The following is a 20,350-nucleotide window of genomic DNA, read 5'->3' as shown; positions in this document are numbered from 1 at the left end:
TGAATTTAACGAATATCAATTATGGTTGTAAGTTTAAGAATATCTGGAATGTTACCGTTGTGGTTAACCGCTCTCTCTAGTGAAAGGAGACGAATGATGGTTTCTTCTACATCGTTGAATGAATGCAGCGTATTTGGCCCGCCACCAGTGGCCACAGCCTCATTTTTAATATGCTGCAACTTTCGTTTTAGTTGCAGGTTTTTGTCGGTCTAAACCAAAAAACAGAAAGCGAAAATATAGAATCCTGATTAATGAAAATGAAACTGTTGAAAAAGTTTTGAATAGCAGCCATTTCGGTTGAAACATCCGGTTCCAACAAATAATTGCATATGCACTACAGAGAACAACTGAAAGTAACAAGCCAACCTACCTTTTGCCATGCTGCAACGGAACGAGTGGGAGGACCCAAACTGTTCAGGGAGTCCGTCAGTGTCCACCATAAGGAAGTAACCGATTCCCGTGAATGAACAAATTTACTTCCCCTGGCTATTTCGGGATTTTTCTCCATAAAAGCCACGAGACAGGCAAATTGTCGCTTATTCGTCTTTTTCCTTCTATACAAGAATGAAATTTTAAAAATATTACTAAAAAGCAAAAAAAAATGAAATTTGAACATATTCCATTTTACGTGACTGCTTCTCACATTCGAAATCTACGATGAAAAAAATACACGGGAACTGTCATTTTTCTCGACAAAGTGATCGTGATGTGACGTTCATAATAACACCGAGTTCATTCAAGTTGTCACTTCGGATAAACTCTTACACATTTTATCACGAAGGTGACTCCCAGAATAGGGTGTTGTTCACTTCACTTCGTTTTCACTGTGAAGTGATTCCCGTAATAAGGGCCGGAGACAGTAGTGGTAGGACTAACTGTCGTGAATTTGTCCTTACTTTTCATTCGATGTCAATTGATGCTAAATCACATATTAATCAACCAATTCTAATGAACTTAATGTTGCTACCAGTAGCAGCATATTAGTCGCGTTCTTTGGTTACCAATTAATGTGAATATTTGAAAACAACTTGACGAATTAGCGAACAGACACCAGTAGACGATCATGGAGAGCGGCTAAAATGTTGTAACTAGTTGAGTCTATAAGTCAATAAGTTTGGATTATTGTTTCGATTTCATGTTTTCATTATATGAGTCTTTCGTTTTATTTTTGTTTGTAATGCAATAAGATGAGATAACTGAATAATCATAGAGAAAATAGAGAAAAAATAGTCAATCAATTGAAATCGATTAAACAGCACTTCCTTCTATCTTTTCTATAAACACAACTCGAGTGCTTGCGGAATTGCGCTCTGATCCTCTCATTTTCGAAAGACCCTTTAGTCTTTGTTATCCGTACTACTTTGATGCGTTAGGTGCAACAGGTTTACTTGAACCTGTTTATCGAATTGTGGTAAAATGAACCTGTAATCAAACAGACACTACAGCTTTGTTCAAGTAGTCGAATATCTTGCAATCTTTGTGGTAATTGTGGAAAAAATTAGAGCTAATTACTTTTACTCAAAAACCACAAAATTTACTGAACAGATCGGTGTTAATATGTTTGTTCAACGAAGTGACGAATTGACTTAGAAAGTATAACCGAAACCGTCATAAAAAGTCTTCCGATGTGTCGGAAGCAAAATGATTGTGCTTATTTATATGTATAGTTCTTCTTAAATTAATGTAATATGAAAGATATTAGTAATTGGTGTTAATTGATTTTCTTTCGATTTGTAGCCAATTTCAAGTACTCATGGATTGAAAACGTCCAAATTGTTTTGTTTTACTATAAAAATAAAATAAATTTGTTGTAAATCTTTACTCGTTGTTTTCAGGGTAACTTTGATTAACAAAATATGTGTATCGAAAAGAGAACGCTCAAGATGCTTTTCATGGCCCGACATTGTGATGTCTCGAAAGAAAACAAAATTGCCTAGAAGGATACAACTAACTTCTATCCATTTTTCCCAGCAAAATTGTCGAAATTAAATAGTTAACAACAAATATGTCAGATTTTTTAAATGAATCATTGAACAAACATATTTACGGTTTCAAAAAAACTGATCAGTTTAGTTGAAGTTGATTGATGTCATGAATATACAAGAGATTGTTTGAACAGATTCTAGAAACGTTTGAACAGGTTGAGTTGTGTCATTTTTAAGTTAAGTTTATGTTCATAAAAGGTACATCAAATGACGAAATAATCGTTGCCGGTAGATGCTGAACATGTTTAGAATATGGTTTTATGTTTCTATGATTTTGTTAGAGAGAATCGTCTTACCAAGCGTTTTTTGAAAAAAGTCGCATTTGATCAAAGTTATCCCAAAGTGGTCAAAGATACTTCGTTTTACGGTACGTCACGTTCGGATTTACTCCCCCTTCCCAATTGGTATGATAAAATATAATATTTTATCATACCCCCTGTCCTCCTAAAAGTATTACGTAATTTATGAATGGCCCCATGACAGGAAGTTTGCACACAGTCCCATATTTTTTCTGAGTTTTCCGTTGCTTTCAGGCCCCTGCTAGGCAGCCATTTTGTCCTAGTCAACATTAACGACGCTGAATCCCTCTGGATAAAGACTCGACACGTCAATCGTTTGTTTACCATTTATCTGTCAGTGTCATTCCAATCGAGCACGCGACCTGTCAATGGCATTCCAATTGAGCAGAAGACTTCTAGCCAAACATGTCAAATGGTCATAAGTGAAAATGACAGTTTCTCTTTGTTTACTTTCTCTTTCGCTAATAACTCGTCCGTTTATACGATTGTTCATTAACTCTTAGCATAATATGCTAGTCGAAATCAGCGTTTTTCGATATATCCTGAAACCAGAACCATTTGACATGTTTGTCGAGACTTTTCAAATGTGTCGTGACTGTAGCCGTTTATGTCCGCCATCGTCTATACTTCCTTCCAAAAACTGAAGCTTGATTGTGTCACAACAACCAAGGCCTACTAGTCTTAAGTCATTCATTGTGCTTGTTATCTTAGCAGCAAGAGAATTACAGGATATATGTTAAGAAGATTTGTGCGAATGTTATCGAGCAGACTATATCGGTTACGATTCCTCGATTAGTTAATATATTTTTTAATTTGTACTCGCTCATCTCCTTCAAAATTTTGCAATCATATGAATGAATTTTAGAAAGTATTGTGACAGTGAGTTAAAATATTTTGAATAAATTTCTGAATCGAATCTCTAAGGAAAGGTAAAACATATAACTTTTATCATTACGGTGTCTACTAAAAGTTGCTTCAACCATTGCAGCTATCCGTAATGTTGTAATTTTCTGGTAAACCACAGAACCGGACCCATTCCGCACGAAGGTCGTAGTTTACCGGGAAGAGAAAAAAAACAATATTTTTAAAATCGGCCGTAGTTTTGTTGGTACAAAACTTCACACAGCACTTCATGATGAAAAAAAATATCGACGTTGCAACTCTGCGATATGTCAACTGAAGTTAACGCTGTGACAGTGGTGCTAGTTTGCAGAAAATAATATTACCAAACCATTTTATTTAGTTGGGATAAGATAGCATTCGCAGTATTCTTTATTCAGTAATTCAGCGTCTTTAGTAAACATCTGCCTTTGGTAAAATTAAAACAACCTGTTGCGTCAGAGCGCAATCTGTGCACACACCCTCGCCACTGTATTACCAGCAACAAAGGTGCCAAATAAAATCAGTACAGTTTAGCCACCGCCGGTGGCGGTCGATCGTCCTCAACACTTTTGTTTAATTTCAATTGCATCAGTGCCGTATCACTGTCCGTCTTTGTGCCGCTGTTTCGTATTACGTTTCGCTTGAGTTCTGTGCGCCGAAAGTTGGATGGCAGGAAATGGGTCCAACTGCTGAGAACGAACACAACCCAATGCTATAGCACGGCGACATGGGCCTAGAAGCGGTTAGGCGCATCATATATTTACTTCTGTCAAAGTCTGTATATCAGCGATGCCAGATTTACAGACATGTCTATATTTTACAGACATGTTCGTATTTTACAGACTTTTGATGGTCTCCTACAGAAATCTACAGACTTTTAAAAGAGTAACAGTGTTTGTCAAAATTGCACTGGATTAATTTGATCCAAATACGAGTGATTCCTTCACAATAGTTTACTAATTTCAAGCTACTTTTAAAGCAATAACCTAGTGTAAATAAGATTTATACAACCATCTACAGACTTTTAGAGACATTTTAATTATTCTTCTACAGACATTTCACAAAAACATGCGGCATAGCTGCGTTTGATATAGTGATAAACAAGATTCAGGTTTGATTCAATCAATACTGTTCGTTGAAATTACCAACAAATTCATTTGTTGACTTTTCAATATTAACAAATATTTCGTTTGAAACAACAAAATCATGATAAGTTTAACCACAGATAACAGACGTTTAGGCTCGATTTGAATCGTGTGTAAATAACCGCTACTGAAATTCCGAATAAATCAGACTTCTGAAACACGTTTGGCAAACGTTTGTAGATGGCGCAGTGATCGATACAATGCAGTTAGAGTGCCTCTGTCAAACACGTGTAGCAAACAGTTGCGCAGATGGCAATAGCGAAACACGGATTTCCAACGTTTATCAATTTGAAAGTTTACACAGGTTTTTGAAGAAATTTTGTTCTAGCCTAAACGTCTGTTATCTGTGGTTTAACCAAACAAATAAGTTCGCAGAAGCAAAAAAAATCTATAGTATTAACCAACAGAGAGAACAACTCAAATTTAGTTGAAATCAAACAAAGATTCTATTGGTTTTTAACAAAGGGATCAGTTCGATTTAAAAAAATTATTTTGTTTCAGCAATGTTTCTATTTAAAATACAAAGAGAAGTATTTGCTGAACTAAACCAAATACATGCTTTCGAGAAACGCCGATTTCAGTTTGAACCCGTCATTCGTCAAGTTTTAGATTCAACTTAAGTGTGTAACACTGGCATTATATCAGATTATATGGCTTAACGGCTCTTTAAAACAGCCCTATATGGAGTTCTAAAGAAGATAGTAGGCTACGTTATAATGCTTATTGTATTGTATTATCATTTAAATGCTTATACTGGTTTTTGAGAAAGTTTGTTCTAGCTTACATGTCTGTTTTATGTGCTGTACAGCAATAGGAACTTCAGACACTTTATTTATACACAGCCTAGCGAAGTGTCAAAAAATGAAGCCAAACTGTTTACTGGGAGCATGAGGGTATTGTGAGGGGAAGTTAGGAGGGAAGCCCGTGCAAAGCTTATGGGATCTTCCATGATGTAAGTAAATATACATGGTTGCTATTTTTTGGCTCCGCAAGTCTGTGTATAAAGTGCCTATCGTTGGAACGAGTCAGTCAGTATCTCGGTTTTGTTGAATAAACTTCTCATGTCTAAAATATACTCGATCTCATTCAATGTGTCCAAAATTGCACTTCAAGTTTATGCCTACCCGAACAGAAAGTAATATCGAAATTGATCGTAGAAACGTTGAATTTACAAGTTTTATTTGTTAACAACAACTTTTATTGTAACATAAATGTACTTATGATGCAGTCCTTCATGCCTCCAAAATCTACAACGGGAAAACAATGTAAATCGATGTTTTTGATTTCAGAATGTATGGGAAAAGATCAATTTTTCCATTGTTACATCCCTTAACGATCCCCCTTTTTCCATGTAAAAATCGGGTTTACAATGAAATTGGATGTAGAAACAATAAATGTGATTATATTTTCATTGTAAATTTTCCAGAATAACATTGTTTTTCGTTGTAATGTAACAATAACAAATGCTGTAATACTGTTGTGCATTTCTATTCGGATGTTCATTAATTCAGTTTTCCTCCAAGAGTAATAGTTTAAGAACAGACCAATGTATATTTGGTATAAAAACATAGACAAATACATATTTTCTAACCTAAATGAAGTTATTTCCTCTAGCAGTTCAAAATAGGTTGGTTACCTAATAACACAGATTACAAACATTTAGGCTAAAACAACATTTTCTAAAAACCTGAAAACTTTCAAATTCTCTCTAATTCACAAGACTGATTAAAGCGCCATCTATGTGTCAATCTTAGCCCCCAATAAACATAAAATTATGCGCTGCACTGTTTTCTGTGCGCCGATCCTGCGAACTCACGCACACTCCTACACCACGAGACAGCGAAAGAAACTTCAAATAATATCAAAATAAATGGAAGCCGTTTTCCAAATTTCTGTGATTTCTCCATATTTTTTCGATTTTCTTTGCAAAGATTTGATTGATTTAATAGTTTTTGGTGCTGAGACGAAAGTTGAAGTGTAAATCATTGCCTTTGTGTCACCAACAATCCAATCCAAAGTGGTTGTCTCGTGAATTCCCCCTGTTCCGTGCTAAGCGGTAATCATTCATCATGGATCAGATGGCGTTAAGTCCGGGTTTCTCGATACCCAGTATCGGGACTCCGCTACATCAGCCAGAGGAAGATCAACAGATTCTACCGCACGCTTACCAGCAGCAGCAGTCGATGCCGCACATGACCCCAATGGGTGGACTAAGTTCGTATGGGATGCCGTCGATAAGCATGGGCACTCCTGGAAAAAGTATGCACACATATGCACCAAGTTTTGCTGCTCCCCAGAGCATGATTCAGCCCCAGACGCCGGTAGGTTTGGTTTAGATATAATTACTGGACATTTTTTTTAGCTTCGCCTAACTTTGTTTTACAGCAAAGCCTCATGTCACCGATGGTTCCCATGACGGAGAGCAAGGGAACCCCCAGTCACAATAACAGCGGAGGGAGTGTGCGAGATCCGGATAACATTGGTAGCGTTAATATTCATCAGACAATGGGTCCCGCGACTCCGATGACACCGATGACGCCCAGCGAACCAGCCATTCTGCCTCAGCTGCAGAATATTGTGTCAACGGTGAATCTTAGCTGTAGATTAGATCTTAAAAAAATTGCCCTACATGCTCGTAATGCAGAGTACAATCCGAAACGTTTTGCTGCGGTCATTATGCGAATTCGAGAACCGCGTACCACCGCGTTGATTTTCTCGTCCGGCAAAATGGTTTGCACCGGAGCGAAAAGCGAGGAAGATTCTAGGTTGGCAGCGCGAAAGTACGCTCGTATTATTCAGAAGCTTGGATTTACGGTAAAGACATTAGTGAAATTGCGTTGTTCACTATAATATTAAAATGTTTATATTGTAGGCGAAATTTCTGGACTTCAAGGTGCAAAACATGGTCGGCAGCTGCGACGTGCGGTTTCCGATTCGACTCGAGGGTTTGGTTCTTACCCACGGCAAGTTTAGCTCCTATGAGCCGGAACTATTTCCAGGACTGATCTATCGTATGGTGAAACCGAGAATCGTGCTGCTAATATTCGTGTCCGGTAAGGTTGTACTTACCGGCGCCAAGGTGCGACAAGAGATTTACGATGCATTCGATAATATTTATCCGATTTTGAAAAGTTTCAAGAAACAGTAGTTCCCGTCACTATGAGTGAAAAGTTTTGTTCTTTAGGAATGCGATTTTTTTTTACTTTACTTCGTTACCCCCTTTCCAACTATTGCTAACATGTAAAAGTTCGGTTACTAATTAGAATTTGATTTGATCAAACGTTCGATTGACTAAAAAAAAGAATGGACGTTTTATTACATGAGAATCACTTTAGGACTAAGTACTAAATATCTGGCTAGTTTGCAAGAAGGGAATTAACTCGTATTGAACCAAAAATAAAGGATTCTTACCAATCAGTGAGATTGTTGTACTAGCCCTGAAATTTTTCTGTAAACGAATCGGCTGCGAAGTCTGTCGAAATAGAAGGTTAATTTCTGCAACAAAATGTAGCTTTTGTGTTTTGAACCAATGGAAAACAATAATAAAGTCAGTATGAATATTTAAGAAAAAAAAACATGCAATATTTTTTTGTCAAGGATTCTATTCTTACCGTAACGTCACCTAGTGACTAGAAGGAAATTTTCTTTTAGTCACTAGTTCACATGGCTGACAATAAAGTTCAAAATATATTTAAGCTCAAATGTCACAATATATTTAAGCTCTGTTTGACGCCGCCACACGCCTTACGGCTTCATAAACATAAACTGGTATTAAAGGTGGTAAATCAAGGTTATCTGACGTATTCTCGACGGTCACATCATTAGCGTTTCTGTCTAAAAACGCTGGAAGAGCTGAGCAGCGGCTGAATAAGTACCGATACCGAAGGTGAACTTTAAAATAGTAAATTAAACCTGTAAGTAGTACTGACACATATATCAAAAACATTTCCAGCTCGCAGTTCATCATTTGTAAGGGTAGGTGCTGGGCGTGTGGCCTTCGACTGGCATAGTTCGTTCTCATTGGTTAGGATATCTTCATGGCTGATTAGTAGACGTGTACTTACAAGTGGTTCTTCTCTTTTGACCACGAGTATGGGGCTAGTTCGGGAGAGCAGTGCAGGACTGGCACCTGAGAGATAGCAGATTTTGTTTTTATGATTATCTCTTGGAAATGCTGAATCGCCTTATCGAGTCGATGTGATCTGCTCGAGTTCAACCAGATAGACATTCAGTCTGTGGTACATCTGTCATCATCACCAACTATGACACCCACTTTCCCGTGCCGGCTCTGACTGGAGCAGTTCCGCCTTGTAGCGATGCACCCCCGGCGGCTGCTGGTGCAGGGGACCCGGGCACCACCCGGGTAAGTACCAACACACTTAACCCCAATCGAAATCCACCTGCCGGCAAACTTTCGCTCACAGGTACAGCCAACAGCAAACTAATCGTTACCAAGATTACTAAGACGAGAGTATCAGTTCCCCCACCGAAGACCATACCAGCTCGAATAAAAGTCTGACCGGCGTCAACGTCAACCCTCCCCCCCCCCGCGAGTGCTGGTGCGGGAGACCCGGCCTCTCTCCGGATAAGCTCGTCGTATGGTACACTTAGTCCGGAACCATCTGCTGCTCGTATATCTTCCACAGACATTAACAACAACGTCGTCAGAGGTTATCCACTCCCCTGCTCCGACGATAAAAGCAAGAACACTGGCCATCCACTGGAACACAAATGGTCTGCGAGGATGCCTGGGTGACCTGCAAACGATCATTTCACAGATGCAGCCCATCTGCTTGGTGCTGCAGGAGACGCACATCCGGGATCAGACGAACCCATCATCATGGTTTGGACACCAGTATTCGTGACAGTGGGGATAACCTCTACCAGACGGTAGATCTGGCCATCCGGGTCAATGTGCCATCCCGACCGATATATCTGGATACCGAACTGATAGCCGTCGCCAGGAGGATCGAATATCCAGTTTAGTGCACTGTATAGGGTGACCATACGTCCTGGTTTCCCAGGACATGTCCATGTTTTGCATTGACTGCCCTGGTGTCCTGGGAAGTCGAGGAAAATGCTTGATTTGTCCTGGTTTTTCTCCTGTAAGCCTTATATATTTCTTTTTCTTAAGTCTTCGATTTTCACTATGCTCCAGACCGCAGTAACGACCAACCGCAACCATAACTGCAACGTATACTCATCCCCAATCGGAATGCGACAAACAAAACTTAATACAGTCGAATCTCCCAATCGTACCTTCCGATGATTTTTTTTAATCTCTCAAGAGTGCCTCGTCAATATCGATGAAACAATTGGATTGGATGACGATTTAGGCTTCTTCTCGGCTTAAATCGTCATTCAATCCGGGACCCGAAGAATTCCCTTTTGTACCTCTAAAAAGACACATCGGCATTTTCGTGCTTCTGCTTCTACTTGAGTTCTCTTGCTAGTGGCTTTTTTCGCCTTACTGGAAATCCATTCCATAAAAATAAAAATAGCACCCAATCAGTCGCTCTGCTTGTCAACAGTGCAGTGAATCAAACGAAAGCTTCTACCTAAAGTCTGCTGTCTATATGTAACGTGCCAGTACTATAAACAAGCAAAGCAATCGAATAATAAATTTCGTCCCAAGCCAGTGTGAACAATAAAGCACCGTTACTCAACTCAACAGCAAAATTCAACAGCAAATTTGCAAATGCAGTATAGACTGACGGAAGTCGTCGTTATTCAAGCTAACCACACTCGTTACTGATAACGTTTAAAACTTTTGCTATAACGGAAAGCTACGCTATGGAAGACAACATACAATACGTCATTGAGCATGAAAATGTTAGGACCAAGATACCCGTTTATATTGACAATGATAAGATTGATATGCGTCTGCACGATCTACACCTGGGTACTATTAATAAATTTATTACAACTATCATGTCGGAACACGTAACGGTGGAATCCTTTAAGTTAGAAACCTGGAGAAAATTCAGGTATTTCCAACGGTTTTTGTTTCGTGAGAATGCGAGTGACCTATTCCTTCATATCTGAACTTTCAATTCAAAGCAAAACGCGTGACCAAATCTCAAATCATGCTGTGCACGTATGAAGAACAGATCCCTGTGTGCCCTACGTTGTTACACCAGAAGACACACTACCAGAAACCATGTACACAAACCTCTAACGAAGCGATATCAACTGCAAGCCTACCCATCACACAGCCCTTCATCAACATCAAGTAAACCACAAACCACCGGAGTTGCAGCTCAGGCACCAACGAATACTGGAACAACAGAACGTACGCACAGCGTGAACAATCATTGTGATATGCTTACTACTTCCCAAACAACTGCCAGCACCACCGATAATAAAGTAAATAACAAAGAACACGAATACGCAATCGTGACCCGTAGACCCCACAAGCAACTGAAACCAGATAATCGTGAAAGCCCATACAACATTTACAGCGAGAATAGCATGAAAACGATAAACCTAGAGAAAGCGGACTAAGTGATCCACAAGCAACGAGAGGCAATAAAATAAACAGATTTTCAACAAGAAATAAGATCTTTACGCAAAGTAACAAATCGCGTATACAAGATCCGATGGATATACAATACAATTCGATTGATATTTGTTTACACATTGGGGGTTATTCTGACGGTCACTTTCGGTGAGGTGACACAAATCTCACGTGACTAAGGTGATCGGAAATTTTCAAGTCATCTCACTGGAAGTGAGAGATGTCACCAAGGTGACAAATTTTGTCACATTAAGTGACTAAGGGACTATGAAAAGTGACTAATGGGGGTGACTTTTGGAATAAGGAAAAACGATGCAACTGATGTAAGGCGGTTGATAATTTGAATTTTGATTGTCGATTTTATTTTTTACATTTTAGCAACTCTGTAAATATGTTGGAAATTTGTAATGAAGTATGAGTGTCTATAATTTTATTAACCATTGGAATTAATTTAACCAGTTATTTGTGACTCTGGTATATGAAATATTGTGATTTTTTGATTAATATTTGCATCAGAGGGAATGTGTTAAAGGTTTGGAGTTATCCTCCTCCGCTATATTATTCTGAGCTACGATAACGACCATAAAAGCACTGATGAAATAGAAGATGACAACAACATAGCTATTGGTTTTTTAGAAGTAATAATCGTCAAACAAAAAGTCATTTTTATTAGACACGACTTGTGTGACAAATTTGGTTTTGGATATCATTTTGGGATAAACATTGAAGCTTTTTCATTTTGTAACATATATTTTATTTAGGCCATCATTCAATATAGATGATTGGGAATGCGCCTCTACTTGGTATTGAAAGTCAATTGAAGAGATGTTTTGATGGGATCTAAAAGCATGTTACATTACGGCATAGATCATCTTTTAAGAGTATCTAGCTCCAGGGGAAAATAAACTCATCGTTACATGTAAGTTCTTATTCGTTACATGTAAGATGTTGGTTATTTGTGTTACTGTTTGTGGGTTCGCGGCTGCTCTCATCACCCGGGGATAGTCGTTGCGATTCCGGAAGTGGCCTGCTTAATTCCCATCGCTTGGTATTGACGTTCTGGGGTGGGAATGGAAAGCCTCTTTTTGGTCTTCGGGTATCGGGCACGTAATTTGTTGTTAGAAGGTTTTGGGATCTGGATTTATCCGCTTACTTCTGTTAATGAGTGGTTGTTTTCACGCGGTGTTATCTAGTGATAGAAGTAGATTGACGTTACATCTTCTGCTGCGGCTGGCCATCGAGGCGCTCGATTGTCTTTTATGTTTAGAGTGTTAAGCTAAGATTGCCCGACACACGGCCTATGTAGCCCGCGACGACGGCCTGTTGTCTCTTTCAAGGCTCAGAACTAGGACTGATTAGGGCGAGCCAGGCAACTTCTATGTTGCTCCTTATATAGTTCACCGGCAACTTAAGTTCATGCTAGCTAGTCTATGAAATTATTGTGTTACATAAGCATGCATGAAATATATTTTTCATAGTCTACTATTAATTCAGAAGTTCAAAAATTCAATATCCCACCATATGTATTTCAGAAATGGTGTTCCTATTGAAAATAATGAAAAAATAATAACTACTAACAAATTGAAAACATTATTATGACGGACATAGTATATCCATAATTGGTGTAATTACTCTATATGGTCATTGCCGCATTTTTCAGAAGTATCATGAACATAAATTGTTGCGGGGGTCCTATGGAATTTTAGTCGAACCCTTTGGGAGAAAGCGTTTTTATGAAAATCTACGACCGATTAAGTAAATAGATACTTTATTTCAGACATTCTATATTGACTGACTGAATATTTTACGCTTATAATTTAAATATTGATTTTGGGAAGGACTATTGAAACGATTTGAACAGTTGTTAGTAAATATATGGTGGGCTCTCCTCACCCAATTGGGATTGCATTTTACTACCATTGCGATCAATTACAGTGGCCCGGTACGATAATTGAGGAAATTATGTTTCCCGTTAAATCTGGTAGAAGAACCATGTCTTTTCGCATAATTGGGTGCAGCGAGCTCTAGCGTGAGTTTGCTGAAAACAATTTCATGCACTCACTATATTTCTTGGCAAATAAGATTTTCTGGCAGGAATATTTTTAGAATTATGGATAAATTGGCTTCTGAGATTTCGTGGTGGCCGCGTTAGAACTTTTCAACGCATGCACGCATTTTCAGAAAACCTTTATAAAAAAATAGACCTTTCACGTCCGACCTAACCCCCTTTTTTCTTATTTTTATTCAATAGAATATACATTTTTAAGAATATTTCCGTTGAAATGAGACTTTTTAGAGCCATCGTGATTTTTTAATGATTTTTTTAAATTTTAAAAATGCAAGAATGTTGAGTATTTTTTTCACCTTTGCAAGAATGGTGGGACTCAAAATGTGTGTTTAGGCAACACTGTTTTGTTTATTTTAGCTTGAGTTCCTGGCAACGCGGCAAATGATGTGGTGAATCACGGTACAAAGTTCATTGGTTATGTAAACAAACTAAAGTGAACCTCTCGGAGGAGAACATTGCATGATAATAGGTTTGTTCCAGTACACGGAAGTCACTCCCTGTTGCTCCGGAGCAAAAAATTCTTGCTCCTTTTTACTCCGATTTGCTACCAGAAGAAGAAAAAGAAAAGAAGATAATACAGGAACGATTTTCTCCCTGTTTGCTCCGGAGTACTTCCAGTTTCTCCTGGTACTGGAACAAACCTAATGTTTAACCTCACTTTTTTGACAGTTCAGAGAGATTGTTTACATGGCCTTGGAAGTTTTGTTGATTCGATCACAGTATGAGAAACTTGTTTTGGTTCGCTGCCAAATATTAACACTTTCCAAACAAGCTCGCTCAGCTGTAATTTTTTATTTGATGTCGGCATCATACATCGTTCCGTTAAATTTAACATTTTTACTTTTCTTGTAAATGATTCAATGAAGAAGTAAGGAATTTCTAGCCAAACATTTGAAAAACTTTAACCTCACTTTTTTGACAGTTCAGAGAGATTGTTTACATGGCCTTGGAAGTTTTGTTGATTCGATCACAGTATGAGAAACTTGTTTTGGTTCGCTGCCAAATATTAACACTTTCCAAACAAGCTCGCTCAGCTGTAATTTTTTATTTGATGTCGGCATCATACATCGTTCCGTTAAATTTAACATTTTTACTTTTCTTGTAAATGATTCAATGAAGAAGTAAGGAATTTCTAGCCAAACATTTGAAAAAGGCCTACTGCCAAATGCAAATAAATCGAATTTTCATGTTCTCTATTAAAATCCTGGGACAGAACCTGTGGATAGATGTTTTCTTTTTCTTTTTTTCTGTTCATTTTATCTCTTGTCTTGCATAGCCACTCTTTCTTCCTCACATATTTTAAATGGACTGGCTACATTTAACAGTTCCCTCTGACAGCATTTGACGGTTCCCTTTGGCTGCATTTGACAGCTCCCCCTGGCTGCAATTGACAGTAGGTTTTCCGTATCCACACGCCCCGTCCCAGTTAAAAACTATCTATCTGGCCATGTACATAAACATAACGCAACAATGGATTATGAAGAATTTTGATAATGATTTTATAACAAATTATAAAAGGGCCCGGCTGATATAAAAGTCCTAACTAGCAATCAGTGATGTCCCTATCCTCTGTGCAGTAAAGAGAAATTGAAATTGCTCCCCACACTCTGCCAAGCGAAACGAGAGCGCTTCTCTTTCGTTCATATACACCACCGTATTTGATATGTGTGAGCGCATGCTGATATCACAGGTAAATTTTCATACACTCAACACTGGAACGATCTAGAGTGTGGAGAAGAGCTCTTGAAATTCTCTGTGGCGCGCTCAGATAATTTCACCACCGCGCGCGCCCCAGTGTCGCTGCGGTGTATTCACTGGCGTGTGATCTGGTTTTTCGTCTGGCAAGCGGCAGAGCGATTGATTTGATTTGCACTGGTGGCTTATTTCAAGTTTATATGATTTTCTACTGAAGATTTGATGCAAGTTGCTTGGTAAAGCTTACGAGTTTGTAGAGTGTTGTTACACTACCCTGGGAAACTTGAAGTATTTTACTTAGTTTGATTGCGAATTTGGCGACGCCAACAAGTAAAGTGATCCATTACAAGTAATGTCCTGGTATTACACGCGTTTTCGATTAATATCATACGTGATAATTGAAGGGTTAGTGCGACAATCCCATTGAAATTAAGAATCTTGCTTGGTCGAGGATTGAACCTATTTTTATTTATGGTTTACTTACAGTGGGTCCAAAAAGTACTTGTTATCTGATTTGACCCTTCATTTGCTTTACACATGTTAAACTGGCTTATTTCTAAAAATACAGCTAGATGATTATTTCTTGGGTCTGCTGTATCTGTAATCGCAGGTAAAACATATGATTAGTGCTCATGCTAGTTTTATAATCTTGAAGAAAAGTACAGATCATTTTAAGCCCACTACTTACAAGCTCAAGTTTAACTAAAGAATCATGTATATGTACGGAGTAAATTAAATTCCGACCACAATAAAATAATTGTTTCTAACGCATACGTTTATAACGTCCATATAAACCAGATAAATTTCACGAGGATTCACATTGTTATTAAAAATAATGACGCGCCAGTTTAGAAGCGCTTCTATTTGTCCGGTACAGTGCTTTTAAGGGGTTACAGTACTGTAGATTTATCAAAACATTGAATTTTTATTTATTGGTTTAAAATGTGCTTTAGGATTTTGAAAATGATATTCCAAAAAATGAATCGAGAAAACAATAAATAAATATTCAAATTTTCCGCCACGTCTCTTATGTATATCTCGAACAAATGATTTATGATCAGCACAAAATTTTTACAGTATGTTCAAAATTACTTTCGCCAGCGACGTACGTGGGATTTAATTTTTTCATTGCATAATTTTTAATAAGCAATTTTTAACACATTTTCAGAGTTTTTCGACTAAAAAGTGTGCCATTTCGCGAAAAATCAAGAGATAGAAAAAATCTTACGTGCGTCGCTTGCTGTCGTTCTATAGAGTTTAAAAAGCTTTGGTTTTTGGCTCTGGATCAAAAGTTACGGGACGTAGTACTACTGAAGGTAATAAACAAAAAAATAAACGAAATAGACGCAAATGCATTGATAAAACCCATAGAGATGAATGAACTAGAACTTGCTATAAAATCAGCATCAAAAAAAGTTCTCCAGGGCCCGATGGTATAAGTTATGAATTCTATCTTAAATTCTTCGATTTAATCAAGAATGAATTCCTAAATTTATTTAATGGATATTTGATAAGTGGGGAGCACCCACCAGCATTGTTCACTTCTGGCATTATCACGTTAATACCTAAGAAGAGGGACAGGTTTGATTTATTGAACAAACGACCAATCAGTATGTTACATACCGATTAAAAAATCTTCACATTGGATTTGGACAATCTGCTTGTATTTCAGACAGTTCGTGCATCAATAATTTGCTACTATTGCGATATGTTATTATCACAGCAAACAAAAACCGAAAGTTCAAAGGAGCAGTACTTAGTTTGGATCTGAAAAAGGCATTCGACAGGGTGCATCATGATTTTTTGTGACAATTTTAAATAAATTTCAATTCCCGCTTCCCGTTATTCAACAGCTGTATTTATAAACTATACAAAAATGTAACATCAAGAATTCTATACAACGGCTTTTTAACATCTCCGTTTGCAATTTCTTGCTCAGTGCGCCAAGGGTATCCGTTGAGCATGGCCCTATTTACAATGTACATCGAACCACTCTTAAGACTTATTGATCAAGATATCAGTGGTGTATTAATAGATCAGCAATTCATAAAAATTATAGCATACCCGGATGATATCAATGTTTTCCTTAGAAATAATCATGAATGTAATGTTACACTAGAACTGATTAATTATAACAGTTTATACTCAAAAATCAAACTAAACTTGAAAGAGTCTTATTTTCTTAGATTAAACAATTGTGCAATTGTACCACAATTGATTAAGGAAAGTGACGAAATTTAAATACTAGGTGTTAAATTTCAACAAAATTATGAAAAAATAGTCGAACAAAATTATACCGAAATTATTCAGACTATCCAAACAAATTTAATTTTCCAGCAATACAGAAAACTGAATCTATTTCAAAAGGTATGAATCTTGAATACATTCATCCTTTCAAAATTATGGTACATAGTTCAAATCATTCCACCAGAAAATAAACACATGGCTTCACTAAGGAAAGTTTGCGGAAATTGTTTATGGAAGGAATGTTTCTATAAAGTTGACCGTCAAGAATTATACCTCCCAGTGCCAAAAGGTGGCCTAGTTCTGGTTGATATAGAAAACAAATGTAAATCGCTTTTTATCAAAAATATTGTTTTTTCGCGAATGAATTCCACAGTAGATATAGACTTATTCATGTTGGCACAACAGATTACAGAGCAATACAAATATAACCAGAAATGCGCGTGAATGGTTAAAGATAGTAGAAGAATGTAAGATTAATGATAAATTAGAAACAAGCAAACAAATATACGATCATTTACTTGATAAAAAAATATTACCACCAAAAAGCAAATCGCTAATCCAAATTGACTGTGGGAAACATTATTGGAAAATAACAATAGCAATTTTCTATCGTCACCAGGAAAATCGATTTTTTTCATGATATTCAGAGATATTCTAAAATGTATAAACATGGCATTTGAGGTTTAGATTCGCCCTACTGCAAATTCTGTGGTTTGTAGATACCATTAAACACCGTTTAAAAGAATGCGTTGCCTCGTCGGTGATATGGGAATGGTTGAATAACACAATACGAAAAAAAATGAAAATCTTTATCGATGATACAGAAACTATATTATCGATAGTAGTATAGCAGAGAATAATTTTAAATACAAAGCAGCATTGTGGTTGACAGTTGAAACGATGGCATACTGTGTGAGAAATTACGGAAATGGAAATTTGAACGAGTTACACAATAAAATACGCGAAGTTCGATGGAGCAAAAAGTTTCTTTTTGAAAAACATTTCAAACATTTCTTGATATTATTATATATTAGTTAATAGTAGAGTATAAGGGTGCAAGATTGGTTGTGAAAACTGATTATATACTGAGCAGAATTCTATGTACTAAATAGTTTTTGTGATAATAAAGCTTTTAAAAAAATGCGGCTCCTATGGGACATGCAACTATAAATATATTGGCTCAACTATACGTGCAAGGAACTAAAAATTCAAAGCAATTTTTTTCAACTGTTTTTTGAGCAAATTTCCAAGATTGCCATTGGAACTTTTCATTGTTCCTAGTCCTTTTTGATTAAACACCTCATTCAAGAAAGTTATAATGAGGAATAATTTATCACACAAAAATCGCTTGTTTAAATTTGAGGAAACACCTTACTTGTTACTTGAAAATACGAAAATTTCATTGAGATTGACAGAGATTCCTACAGATACTACCTAACTAATACTTTGTTTTGCTGTTGATATTACGTGCAATGCGTCCATGCATTATAATTACGGTCTAATATATTAACTGACGCAAAAATCTAGAATACGTATATCATAATAAACATTGTTCCTGCTGACCCATTTTACACCCTTTTATGAAACATAAAATTTTGCTCATTTTAAATAGGCGTTTTCTTGAACCCGAAACTGAGCCATTCATTTGCTCATTAACGCGCAGAAACCCCTTCCCGCCTCCCATGCTCTTGAAACTTTCATAAATGGTGTACGCTCAATTGTGATGTTGTCTGTAAATTAATTATCGCCACAAGCGTATACCTAATTTTACTGAATATGTGAACGAAATCTAAAATTTCGTTGTAAACTTGTAGGATTAAGTTAGGTTTGCATATCAGATGCCTCTGATCATTATAAAACTCTCTATACGACGATACGTAAAAAGTTTTCCCAGCTTGCTCCGAGGACCGAGTACTTTTAGTTTTGCAGGTAGTGGAACAATACTCTATAAGCTTGTAAGCTTTACCAAGCAACTTGCATCAAATCTTCAGTAGAAAATCATATAAGCTTGAAATAAGCCACCAGTGCAAATCAAATCAATCGCTCTGCCGCTTGCCAGACGAAAACAAACCAGATCACATGCCAGTGAATACACCGCAGCGACACTGGGGCGCGCGCGGTGGTGAATTTATCTGAGCGCGCTACAGAGAATTTCAAGAGCAAGAGAGCACGGTTATCTCGCACCGAACTACCCCAACGCCAGCGCACACTTGAAATCGGTCTATACAGCTCCGAAAGAAAGAGCGTTCTGTTTTTTTCTGTGGTGTGTGATATTGTATCCTCTGTGTAGGCATCACACTTGCGCGCTAGTGCATCACTAGGGTGAAATGCCATCACTGCTAGCAATACACTTATTATAAAATGATTATAAATGATTATTGTAACTGATTCCAAAAGGATTATAAAGGCAGTGAAATACGTACTCAATGAATTAAGGGGAGTGTCTGATGTAAACAATATGCACAATTAAACTAAATAAAACAGTATTAAATTTTTTAAATAGAATTATAATGAATTCGACCCAAACTTCTTTTGCCTTTTTCTCAAGGTTTCCGTTTGGCAGTTAGACCCTTTTCAAATGTTTCAAATGTTTGGGTAGAATTTAGATTATTTTATCGTTGTTGCGATCAATTTCATTTGGTTTGTTTTGTTCACAATGTTAGTCGCAGAGCATTTTGGTGATCTATGGCAACTGATGACCTTTACACCCCATACTAGGTCCGCTCCTGTTGCAGCTGTTTCGCCCCGTCCGGCCCGAGTCAACCGATGGTCCAGCCTGCGCCGCACTCGTCTGTCGCTATGTCAATGGCAGGGACTTGTATTAAAGACTAAAATGTCAGCTACGGCTGGTGGTGTTACTGCAATCGGTTTGCCTTCGGCCACGTTGGACATTCGGCTAACGGGAATATTCAGCGATTCCGATTCGAAGGAAGCAGCGCCAGTAGCAGACTGCTTCGGTTCAGCAATACGCTCCGGTATCGGGCGAAGCTAACACTCCGGCAGGACGAAGGTTTCAACGAGGGGCTCAGGCATAAGTAGTAGAGTCCTTGCACTTACTGCGTGTCGAGTGAACAATTCCGACGAAACTACTGCCGCTCTCGCCAAGTTTGAATACCGTAATAAGTGCGACATCAGCGGTATAGTTCCAGGAATAGTCGAGAAGAGTGCCAGGACTGACTTGCCGAGAGCTACAAGATTAAATAGCAGGACGTTTTTAAAGTGACCATAATAACCTAGAGGCTTTTGGGCAGACGATTTATTCAGCAGAATAAGATAGCAAAATTACCCAAAACATAAGAGCTGGCTGCCGAAGTGAATCCACACACATCATCACCTACAGAGGCAAGCAATATTGAAACGCAGCGAAATTCCTCACAATGAATTGATCTCGTCAGATGAAATTCCACGAAATACAATTTTCATAGCATAATTTATCCGACCGAAATTGTAGTCCTCAGTCGAGAGAGACTGAGAGTAGCAGCAGCTAGGAATTTTCTAAGTAGAGAGCGTTA

At 37.7% G+C, this 20,350-nt stretch overlaps 1 protein-coding gene across 1 annotated transcript; it reads left to right on the top strand.

Annotated features, from left to right (window-relative positions):
* Nucleotides 1-6,156: 6,156 nt before the first annotated feature.
* LOC131691691 (TATA-box-binding protein) lies at nt 6,157-7,861 on the top strand. Its single transcript, XM_058978269.1, has 3 exons — nt 6,157-6,632; nt 6,697-7,125; nt 7,184-7,861. Exons 1-3 carry the CDS (start codon nt 6,381-6,383, stop codon nt 7,457-7,459), a joined length of 957 nt encoding a protein of 318 aa, XP_058834252.1. The 5' UTR covers nt 6,157-6,380; the 3' UTR covers nt 7,460-7,861.
* Nucleotides 7,862-20,350: the final 12,489 nt, after the last annotated feature.

Source organism: Topomyia yanbarensis, chromosome 3, assembly GCF_030247195.1.
Source record: "Topomyia yanbarensis strain Yona2022 chromosome 3, ASM3024719v1, whole genome shotgun sequence".
NCBI classification, from domain to species: Eukaryota; Metazoa; Arthropoda; class Insecta; order Diptera; family Culicidae; genus Topomyia; species Topomyia yanbarensis.
The sequence above is the reverse complement of the archived record's forward strand: the minus strand, read 5'-3'. Positions and strand labels throughout refer to the sequence as shown.

Bases quoted from the DNA above. Each gene is read 5' to 3' on its own strand.
- LOC131691691 (XM_058978269.1), top strand. From the start codon at position 6,381: ATGGATCAGATGGCGTTAAGTCCGGGTTTCTCGATACCCAGTATCGGG. The intron at 6,633-6,696 runs GTAGGTTTGGTT...TTTGTTTTACAG, and splicing joins TGATTCAGCCCCAGACGCCG to CAAAGCCTCATGTCACCGAT. The intron at 7,126-7,183 runs GTAAAGACATTA...TTTATATTGTAG, and splicing joins TTCAGAAGCTTGGATTTACG to GCGAAATTTCTGGACTTCAA.